This window comes from Sinocyclocheilus rhinocerous, unplaced genomic scaffold (genome assembly GCF_001515625.1).
Source record: "Sinocyclocheilus rhinocerous isolate Xijiao unplaced genomic scaffold, SAMN03320098_v1.1 scaffold1931, whole genome shotgun sequence".
In the NCBI taxonomy this organism is placed as follows: Eukaryota; Metazoa; Chordata; class Actinopteri; order Cypriniformes; family Cyprinidae; genus Sinocyclocheilus; species Sinocyclocheilus rhinocerous.
Window position 1 is genome coordinate 287,450 of NW_015662696.1, and position 11,177 is coordinate 298,626.

General features: G+C 39.6%; 1 protein-coding gene across 1 annotated transcript in view; it reads left to right on the top strand.

The window, feature by feature from the left end:
• The first annotated feature begins 343 nt into the window (after positions 1 to 343).
• Positions 344 to 11,177, top strand: part of LOC107728253 (dmX-like protein 1) — a 44,439-nt gene continuing 33,605 nt past the window's right edge. Inside the window, 10 exon segments of the mRNA XM_016538360.1 lie at positions 344 to 489; positions 2,684 to 2,804; positions 3,141 to 3,237; positions 4,572 to 4,672; positions 4,823 to 4,904; positions 4,978 to 5,104; positions 5,188 to 5,254; positions 7,706 to 7,884; positions 7,957 to 8,149; positions 8,233 to 8,401. Coding sequence (XP_016393846.1) covers positions 2,718 to 2,804; positions 3,141 to 3,237; positions 4,572 to 4,672; positions 4,823 to 4,904; positions 4,978 to 5,104; positions 5,188 to 5,254; positions 7,706 to 7,884; positions 7,957 to 8,149; positions 8,233 to 8,401 — 1,102 coding nt within the window. The 5' untranslated portion in view covers positions 344 to 489; positions 2,684 to 2,717.

Genomic DNA, 11,177 nt, shown 5'->3' on the forward strand with positions numbered 1-11,177 from the left:
GACACGGTCTCTATAGTATGATATCTCGGTGAAAGAGACCTCTGTGACGTGAGGCGGCTAGCAGACGGTCGGTTTATAAGTTAGGTATTGCGTTAAATGTAGAATATTGTAAATTATGTTCCTTGCTGATTATTATTCAAATGTATTATACAGTATGTTCACACACGTAGGTCGCATTTACTTTACTAATATTATGAATAGAATTATATTTAAATATATTTTATACATGCAATATTGTTCAGATGTGCTAAAACACCCGTTTACATACTGTTGTTTTGTCGAGGCAGTGTTAAATGAGACACGTGACTAACGTGCGGTCAGAGAGCGACTACAACTCCCAGAATGCAGTGCGCGCTTCACTTCCTGACCCGCACCGCAGAGTCTCCGCACACAAACTCCACCAAATCACTGTGTGTCTTAATTATCTCTCATAATGAGAGGAACACACATTATACTTGAACTTGAGCATAAATGAAACCCGTTTCTGAGGTAAGACGCGCGACTTTATGATTCTTTCTCATTGTTTATGTTCACCCGCTGTCATGCTAATGCTAACGGGCTAACAACAGCAGCAGTTTCAAATGGAAATTCATCAGAAGTGCATTCGTTAATCATGATGTGAGTGACACGGATCACCGAAACGGTCCAGAACTGTGGGTTTGAGATATCTTTAATGGATTGTCACAGAAAGTTGTGGCTAAGCTGTCAGTGTGATGTTAGCATGGCTAGCTGAGGAGCTAGAGCTGTGACCGAGAGAAAATCAGAAAACTGTTTTACTAAAGACAGGGATGATTAAATATTAAAGATAAACATCTGCTGCTGGATCAGAAGCGAAGTATCAGGCAGTTTAGACATTAAAAGAGTGCAAAGCTCATGACTGACACATCAGTGTAAGACTGGACTCTGAGTTCAGTTTGAATGGCATTGATATGTTAGTATATTAACATATTTGCTGTATTAGACAGATGTTTATTTGACGCTGAAATCATATTCATGTGAGGAACTGGACTTAAGAGAAGCCATCATTTGATCAGTTTATAAACCAGATTAAACATTATGAATCAGCATTAGAAACAATAGATCAAACATGACTCATGAGGCGCTTAATTTCTTGTAAATGTTTGTACAGTTTTACCCCGGCACTATTTTCTTTACTTATTTGTTTGTTGTTGTTTACAGCTGTTGTGAGATGGATAGAATTGTATTCATTTTGCATGTGGTTTTACACAAGTTGTTAAAATGAGATTATAGTAAATGTGACTTTTTCTGAAGTTTGGGATCAGTAAGAGTTTTAATGTTTTTTAAAGAAGTATCTTCTTACCATTTAAAATAAAGGTTTTCTATTTTAATATACTTTAAACTGTAATGTATTTCTGTGATGCGCAGCTGTATTTTCAGCATCATTACTCCAGTCTTCAGTGTCACATGATCTTCAGAAATCATTCTAAAATGCTGATTTGCTGCTCAATTATTATTGTACCACAGTTTCCATAAAAATATTGTGCAGCACAACTGTTTTCAACATTGATAATAATCAGAAATGTTTCTTGAGCAGCAAATTAGAATGATTTCTGAAGATCATGTGACACTGAAGACTGGAGTAATGATGCTGAAAATACAGCTGCGCATCACAGAAATAAATTACAGTTTAACAGATATTCACATAGAAAACAGCTGTTTTAAATCATAATAATATTTCACAATTTTTACTGTATTTTCTGTATTTTTGATCAAATAAATGCAGCCTTGATGAGCAGAAGACACTTCTTTAAAACACATTAAAATCTTACCGATCCCAAACTTTTAAATTAGTGTATGTCAAACTATTTATGGAAATGCCTTGAAATAAATGTGACGTATATGATCATATTAGGTATAGATGTGTTTTAAGGCAAGACACTACAGGTGAACTAACAAATATCACCATGCTTCCCTAGTTGATTAATTACAGTACATTAAGACATTAAATGTATAAAATATGCAAATGAGGCATTATCTAATTAAATATGCAAACAACACATAAATCTGAACATTGCATAAATCCAGGTTCATAATTCTTGTTTGATTTAATTGTCATATTAGAGTTAAAGGTTTTTGGATTTCTTTTTTTATCGCTCCATAAATCGGAAAACACAGGCAGACGCAAACACATTTTGCGAGAAAAATGTTGTATAAATCAAAAATATGAACAAACCATCAGAATATAGAGAGGAATAATACACGCACACGCACTCGCACTCACACTCGCACTCACTCGCACACCCACACACTCACTCGCACACACACACACTCACACTCATACAAACACACACACACACTCACACTCATACAAACACACGCTCACAAAATCGATTTTCCGATTAATCGTTTTTTTTTAATGACGTCAATTCGATATCGATTCTCAAAAGCCGCGAATCGATGTTTTCCAGTATTTATTTCAGCACACATTTAAAACAAGATCTGATTCTTAAAATGAACTTATAATGAAAGTATATATTGTCCTGTGCTCCCTTCTCCACATTAGAGATTATATCGTGATCATAATGGTTGTGGTTTGGGAATATATCCGTGGTTTTGCATTCTAGTAACTTCCACATGAAGCTTCAGCAGAGCAGGTGTAATGAAGGCAGACTGGACAGGTGTGTGTTTGCTATCTTTCTGCTGATTCTCCGTCTGTTTCCAGGGGTTCGTGCTGAAACTCAAGTGTGCCAAGAAGCATGAACCTGCACCAGGTGCTCACAGGAGCCGTCAACCCTGGAGAAAACTGCTTCTCTGTGGGCAGCGTCAACAACCAGCCCTTCACGGTAAACCTGAGCCGGATTTTTTTAAATGTTTAACTAGTCAAATTAAAAACTGATGATTTAAGTCACATTCTCTTTATGAACCATCTGGTTAAAGAAAGCTCTGTTCCAAGTGCGGCACACTTGAAGTTCACTTGTTAAATATCTCTGCAGAAAAGATGCATGAAATATGAAGGCAAATATTGTCCGATATGTTCAGAAATAATGTCAAAGACGATTCAAACTCTTCATGTCTGTCAGTATAACGGCAGCAGCAGCGTTCAGTCTGTCAACATCACGCACACATCAAATACTATATATTTATGTATCATATACTATATATTTGTGCTGCTGATCCAGGCGTACGCCTCTGGCTGTGACATCGTCATTCTGGGGAGTGACTTTGAAAGGATCCAGATCATCCCAGGAGCCAAACACGGGAACATCCAGGTGGGCTGTCAGGTGTCAGTCACACATGCTGCCTCATTCTCATTTCCTCTCTGAACGTCTCATTTCTTAAACTTTTGAAAGGACTGAACTTTAGTTGGTTATCGTATCTAGTGTCACATTCCTGTAGCGCAGACATTAGAGCAACACCAAGGTCATAGGTTCGATTCCCAGGGAATGCATGAACTAATTTGACAGAATTTGGATGAATACATCAAAAGTAAGGATGTGCACTTAAGAAAATTGCACTTAAGCGAGTTCTGTGAATATTAAAGCACATAAAGACTGTCTGTGTGTCTCTGTGTAATGAGAGGTGTGTTTTTATTTAGTTGTTTACCAAAAAAATAAAAGGAATTGTTAAAACTTCATTCTTTACATTTTAAAAGATTAATTCAATTCTTAACGTTATATGCCTCAATTTGATTACCACCATTTTTGATGGTATTTGTATTAAATCATAAATCCAGAAAAATATAGACAACACAGAATGAATGAATGAATAAGTAAATAAACAAATAAATACATACATAGGGTCCTAATATTGTTTAAACAAATTAAATGATTACATTTTGAAACATTGTACACCACTAAAACTGATTACAGTAACATTTGGGAAAAATAAAGAGAATTTCTTAGGGCCCTAAAATGTAACTTTTGATAAACTTTTAATAAGTTGTTGTTGAATTGTATACATTTCATGATTTCAATTAATTATTAGACATGATTGCTAAAATTCAAATGAACTAATAAAACAGAATCCAGAAAAATGGAAAACATGGAAAATTTAAATGAGAATAAATAAAACAGGAATTGTAAAAAAAAATAAAATGGATTTCATATGTCAAACTTTTAATAAACTGCTGTTACATTGTGTACATTTCATGTTTTCAATTAATTCGACAATGCTAAAATTGAACCATTAAAACGGTATCCAGAAAAGAAAGCATATTTCGTAAGGCCGTATAAATCTGATTCGTCATTAGGGTGTGAAGTGTGTTTGCAGAGACTGCTCTGGCTAATTGGTCTTGAATGAATAATAAATACCGAACAGCCGTCATATGTGAAGTCTTTTGAGCTTGTTAGGGTTCGTTATGGATGACAGGCCAGCTCAGTGAAAATCAGATATTGGATTTCTTCTCCCTTTATTCACGCATGTCTATGATTCCCTTCTTGAGTTCAACATCAGAATCGTCCTTGTGTAGCAAATACTGTCATGTATGGCTCATTAAGACATGAGCAGCGGTAATGAATGCTTACATTGGAGAGCGTTTGAAGTGATCGGGGAACGTTTTTAGGATTCAGCAAGAGTTCGACTAGCATCCGAACAGGATTGTTACTGTGCAGACTTTCTAAATCTGCTCTGTTTTCAGATCGCAGCGTCATACGGAAACATTATTTGTGTGTTTGAGCCGGTGGAGGTCAGTCCACAAGGGAAAGCACAAAACGTGAGTTTCTTCTGGAATAAATACACTCTTTTAAAGCGGTCATGAACATAAGGTTCGAATGCATGAACTGATAACATGTTGAATGCATTGCATAGTCGTGTCTCCCAAATGCATGCATGTGAATGATTTGTTGTGTGTGTTTGTGCTCAGCAGAAACTGAATTATCATTGGCAGAAGAGCGGGCAGTTTGTTCTGCAGTCGGCCGCACAGATCCTGACGTGGCACACCACAGGTACGTGAGATCAGCGTATGCTCGTCTTGTCTGCGACGGGCCGCTCACTTCTCTTCTCTAACGCTGTCCACAGGTTCATGGCTTCTGACGGGCTCGGCGTGTCTGCAGATGTGGTGTGATGTTCAGTCCAGTGCAGAGACTGAAGAGGAGGCTGAATCCGCCGGTCCTCGGCGCTCCTGGAGATGCGTATGGCAATGCAAGTCAGTGTTCGTCCATCACATCACACCGAGCTTCTCTGAATACACGTCAGGCAGCTCCAATAAAACCTCTCTGGTTGTTACAGGTCCGCTGCTCCGACTCACTTCATCAAGTTTTCCCCAGATGGAGAGTTTTTCGCGACCGCAGGACAGGTTTGTGTTTGTTCATATATGACATATGCACATTATTCCAAGTCATTTGACTGTTTTGTGTAGAAAACAGAACAAAATTGTAGTCACTATTCACCCAAATTCTTGCTGTCCTCCAGTCGAATATGATGCTCGCTCGAGAATCTTTGTGTTTGCAAGAAGAAAATATAATTTCAAATCCAATCACTTGTCTTGGGGTCTTGATGAGTGGGGTCTTGATGAGTGGGGTCTTTCACGATACTGGTGGCTCTGCTGGAGCATCGTGTAAGGAAAATGTCCAGGATGGAGAGGAGAGGGGCACCGATGATATTTGCAGCTGTGTTCACTGTACGCTGGAGGGTCTTGCGGTCAGCAGCACTGCAGTTCCCGTACCAGACAGTGATGCAGCTGGTCAGCACGCTCTCATTGGTGCCCCTGTAGAATGTGGTGAGGATTGGTGGAGGGAGACTTGTTCTTTTAAGTCGGCGCAGGAAGTGGAGCCGCTGTTGAGCCTTCTTGGAGAGTGATGTGGTGTTGGTGGTCCAGGTGAGGTCTTCTGTTATGTGCACCTCCAGGAATTTAGTGCTGCTGACTCTCTCCACAGTCGAGCTGTCGATGGTCAGTGGGGGGTGGTCAACAGAGTTTCTCCTGAAGTCCATCACAACCTCCTTTGTCTTACTCACATTGAGGGACAGGTTGTTAGTGCCACTCAGCAAACTTGATGATGTGGTTGGAGCTGAACTTGGCAGTGCAGTCGTGGGTCAGCAGCGTGAAGAGCAGCGGGCTGAGCACACAGCCTTGTGGGGCACCTGTGCTCAGTGTGGTAGTGCTGGAGGTGTTGTGGTCGACACGGACTGACTGAGGTCTTCCGGTTAGAAAGTCCAGGATCCAATTACAGAGGGAGGTATTTAGGCCCAGCAGGTTTAGTTTGTTGATGAGCTGTTGTGGGATTATTGTGTTGAATGCTGAGCTGAAGTCGATGAACAGCCTTCTAACATAAGAGTCTTTGTTTTCTAAGTGGGTAAGAGCCAGGTGGAGGAAATTTCATCGTCTGTAGAGCGGTTTGGACGGTATGCAAACTGGAGCGGGTCAAGTGTGTTGGGGAGATTGGATTTGATATGGTGCATGACTAACCTCTCAAAGCACTTCATCATGATTGGGGTCAGTGCTATGGGACGATAGTCATTCAGGCAGGACACAGGTGACTTCTTTGGTACTGGGGTGATGGTGGTGGACTTGAGACATGTGGGGACAACTGCTTAGCTTAGTGAGATGTTAAAGATGTCTGTTAAGACATTTAGTTTGTAAACATATTGTTATTTAGACTATTTTAAATCGTACTACTCGTTTGCCATGAATATAGTTTATTTATAAAGCGCATTTAAAACAATAAAAGGGTTGAAAGAAGAAATACAGTATCAGAATGAAGTAGAATTGGCATTAAGGGTTAATGCATAACTCATAAAACGTTATAAATTTCATCATTGTTGCTGATGAGACCTACCACAGTTGTGTCATCAGCAGACTTGATGATGTGGTTGGAGTTGAACTTGGCAGTGCAGTCGTGGGTCAGTAGCGTGAAGAGCAGCGGGCTGAGCACACAGCCTTGTGGGGCACCTGTGCTCAGTGTGGTAGTGCTGGAGGTGTTGTGGTCGACACGGACTGACTGAGGTCTTCCGGTTAGAAAGTCCAGGATCCAATTACAGAGGGAGGTATTTAGGCCCAGCAGGTTTAGTTTGTTGATGAGCTGTTGTGGGATTATTGTGTTGAATGCTGAGCTGAAGTCGATGAACAGCCTTCTAACATAAGAGTCTTTGTTTTCTAAGTGGGTAAGAGCCAGGTGGAGGAAATTTCATCGTCTGTAGAGCGGTTTGGACGGTATGCAAACTGGAGCGGGTCAAGTGTGTTGGGGAGATTGGATTTGATATGGTGCATGACTAACCTCTCAAAGCACTTCATCATGATTGGGGTCAGTGCTATGGGACGATAGTCATTCAGGCAGGACACAGGTGACTTCTTTGGTACTGGGGTGATGGTGGTGGACTTGAGACATGTGGGGACAACTGCTTAGCTTAGTGAGATGTTAAAGATGTCTGTTAAGACATTTAGTTTGTAAACATGATATTGTTATTTAGACTATTTTAAATCGTACTACTCGTTTGCCATGAATATAGTTTATTTATAAAGCGCATTTAAAACAATAAAAGGGTTGAAAGAAGAAATACAGTATCAGAATGAAGTAGAATTGGCATTAAGGGTTAATGCATAACTCATAAAACGTTATAAAACATGCAAATAAAAGCTCTACAGAACAACACCAAAGGCTACGGTCTCTTTGATGCTGATATACCATCAATATAGACACTGTATCTATTGCTTCTCTCATGTTTTCTCACTAACACGCGCTCAGCTACTAAATACAATCTTTCTGGCATGACTTGAATGCACAGTTATTGAAGGATTGTGTTGTTGCAGGACGACTGTCTGGTGAAGGTGTGGTACAGCACCAGTAAATGGCAAGCAGACGTCACCAAACTCTTCACGCCGCTCGACCTGCGCTCCGGAGCCGAGATCAACTTCTCCTTCATTTACCTGGCTCACCCTCGCTCCGTCACCGGCTTCTCCTGGAGGAAGACCAGCAAATACATGCCCAGGTGAGTAGAGGCGTGACGGCTGGCAGACACCTGCCGCTCCCGCTGACCGCTCTGTCCCGCTCTGTCTTGCAGAGGCACCGTGTGTAACATGCTGCTGACCTGCTGCAAGGACAGTGTGTGTCGCCTGTGGGCCGAAACAGTGCTTCCCAGCGACTGCCTGCTGTCTGGACTCAGACACAATCACTGCAGCAGCGACGCCATGAAGGCAAACAGCACGAAGAAGTCCTCCAGCAGCACCCGAGTGCAGAACCAGAACCCGCTGGAGGTGAGACGCTGGAGGAGTGGAGCGTCATGTGCTGTGTGTTTGACTGATGAGAGACTAGAGCGGCATCTGCTTTGTGTTCCCAGCTGAAGCTGAAGCCGTCGTGGAGAGAGGAGGTGCGGTGTTTATCTCAGCTCTCATACAGCGGTCCTCTGCCCCAGCAGCAGAACAAACACTACAGCCACCGCACAAACATCCTGCACGCTAACGCACTGTGCCACTTCCACATCGCCGCCAGCATCAACCCAGCCACAGGTAGCACACGCGTGACACAAAAAAACTCCTATGCACCATAAATACAGAGATGTAGTGTGAACTCACACTTATCTTATCTTAGTTCTTGACGAATAAATACAACAGCGTATGGTTGATAAAAAGCGAATAATTAATTAAATAAAAACAAAAACAAATTTAAAATAAAAACAATTAAAACAAAACATATCATAAAAATGCAAAATTTAAATGAATAAATAAATTTTTAAATAAAAACTCTCAAAATAAAACACTTGAAAAAGATTAAATATTTTACTTGTTTCCATGCATGTCATGTGAGCAATAACTGATATCAGAGAAACGTGAACATGTGAATGTGTTGTTAAAGTATTAGGGTTAGGGAAATGTTTTAGATTAAAGGGTGTGGTGCATCAAACAACAAGTTTTGAAATATGTTTTGGCCCTTTATCTGATGCATGCCATATCAAGTAATAAACACTGTGGCCAAATTTCATATTTTAAATTGTATATTTACCGGGTCAACCACACCTGAGATATGAATATTTAATGGAATCTTAGCATTTGCAGTTCAATGAGTAAAAAAAAAAAAAAAAACACTTTTAGCATTATTGTGCTGAAGCAACATTGCCAAACCTTTATGACTTATATGACACATACATACACACACACACACACACACACACACACACATGCACGCACACACACACTCACTCACACACGCACGCTGTGCTTAATTGTATTAAATGTGTACTTCAAATACTAAAAGTAAATTTTTTTAAACTACTTGCAGATAATATATTAATGAAATGAAAGGCCACTTAAGTGCACTTATAGTGAGACACTTTCCTAACTGTTTCTTAACAATACTTTCATTATTAAAAATGTAATTATAGAGTCACCACACAAAAGAATAACATTTTTTTTTTAAGACTTAATAGCTGACATTTGGCAACCAAAAGATGATTTATTTTGCAGGAGATGAACCTCAACAGACTGTGGCATGATCATTTCCTGTAGAAATGAATTTTTAAAAGTCATCACCCTTAAAAGTCATTGTATAATTTGTACACGGTCTAGTGGTCACACGGGAGCCGTCTGTACACTTGCAGGAAACATAATAACTTCCATAGCCATTTAATACTCTTTTGTAAGGTGCTTTGATGTGCATGGCCACTGAAATATTGATCACTGAGAATTTGCGGTTGTACTAGCTTAAAAGACTTTCCGTAAAGCAGCAAAAGAGAGTAAGCTGAATAATACTACAGTCTTTCTGTACGTCTCCTCTTGTCGGCGAGTTGAAGGGAAGGCCGACTGGTGCTTTTATGGTGATGGGTGTGCACATATATGAGCCACAACCTCTCTTTGCTGTCCTCGAGCAAGACATTATGCTCTTCAGTACATTGATCGCTGTCTTTTTCTCTGTCCGTTCCTCACACACACACTCACCCGGAGCAGTGGGTAGCCGTTTTTGCAGCAGCACCCGGGAGCAATTGGGGGTTCGAGGCCTTGCTCATTTTTATGAAATTTCTTTACTTATTTACCCACTGCCTCCACCATTTTGATGTGAATGAGTGTGCAGAGTGTGGCATCAAGCTGAGTTGTAGGTATTGAATGTGGAATAGAGTACTTATTTCCTGCTGGAACTGAGAGTCGAACCCACGAACTTCAATTCGTGAATTTCTTAATATAATTGATGCTTTTAACCTGATACAGTGCCGTTCTTGTTCCTTAGGTTACGCCTCAGCTTCTGGTCTGCATGTGGACCCGGTAGACATTATTCATTTTTTAAAATATTTTGCACATTTGCTGTCTGACTTAATTGAAATGACTTTATGCTAGGGCCAAAGTGAAAATCGTACTTTTAATTTTTTGATGCACCCTATTAAAGATGTTTGACTGATTAGGGCTGTCAAAATGACTGAAAAACTAAATTCGAATTTTCCACATAAATATAATCAAAATTCAAATTATATTAGAATTTAAAAGGCGTAATTTCAGTTAGGGGGAAAAAAAAGCTTTTGGCTTCTCTTCTGAGGCCACAAGAGGGCGCATCGAGCAAAATATTAAGCACGTTTCTTCAAAGCGTAATAAAATAACACGACTATCTTTGAAAAAAAGTGCATAATGTTTAAAATAATGTTTATAAACCATATATAATTAATAAAGTTGCTTAAACAATTAGAGAGTGTGCAGAGTGTGGCATCAAGCTGAGTTGTAGGTATTGAATGTGGAATAGAGTACTTATTTCCTGCTGGAACTGAGAGTCGAACCCACGAACTTCAGATGACAAGTCAGACTCTCAAACCATTAGGCCATGTGTATATGTGTCCCGTTCTTCTTCCTTAGGTTACGCCTCAGCTTCTGGTCTGCATGTGGACCCGGTAGACATTATTCATTTTTTAAAATATTTTGCACATTTGCTGTCTGACTTAATTGAAATGACTTTATGCTAGGGCCAAAGTGAAAATCGTACTTTTAATTTTTTGATGCACCCTATTAAAGATGTTTGACTGATTAGGGCTGTCAAAATGACTGAAAAACTAAATTCGAATTTTCCACATAAATATAATCAAAATTCAAATTATATTAGAATTTAAAAGGCGTAATTTCAGTTAGGGGGAAAAAAAAGCTTTTGGCTTCTCTTCTGAGGCCACAAGAGGGCGCATCGAGCAAAATATTAAGCACGTTTCTTCAAAGCGTAATAAAATAACACGACTATCTTTGAAAAAAAGTGCATAATGTTTAAAATAATGTTTATAAACCATATATAATTAATAAAGTTGCTTAAACAATTAGA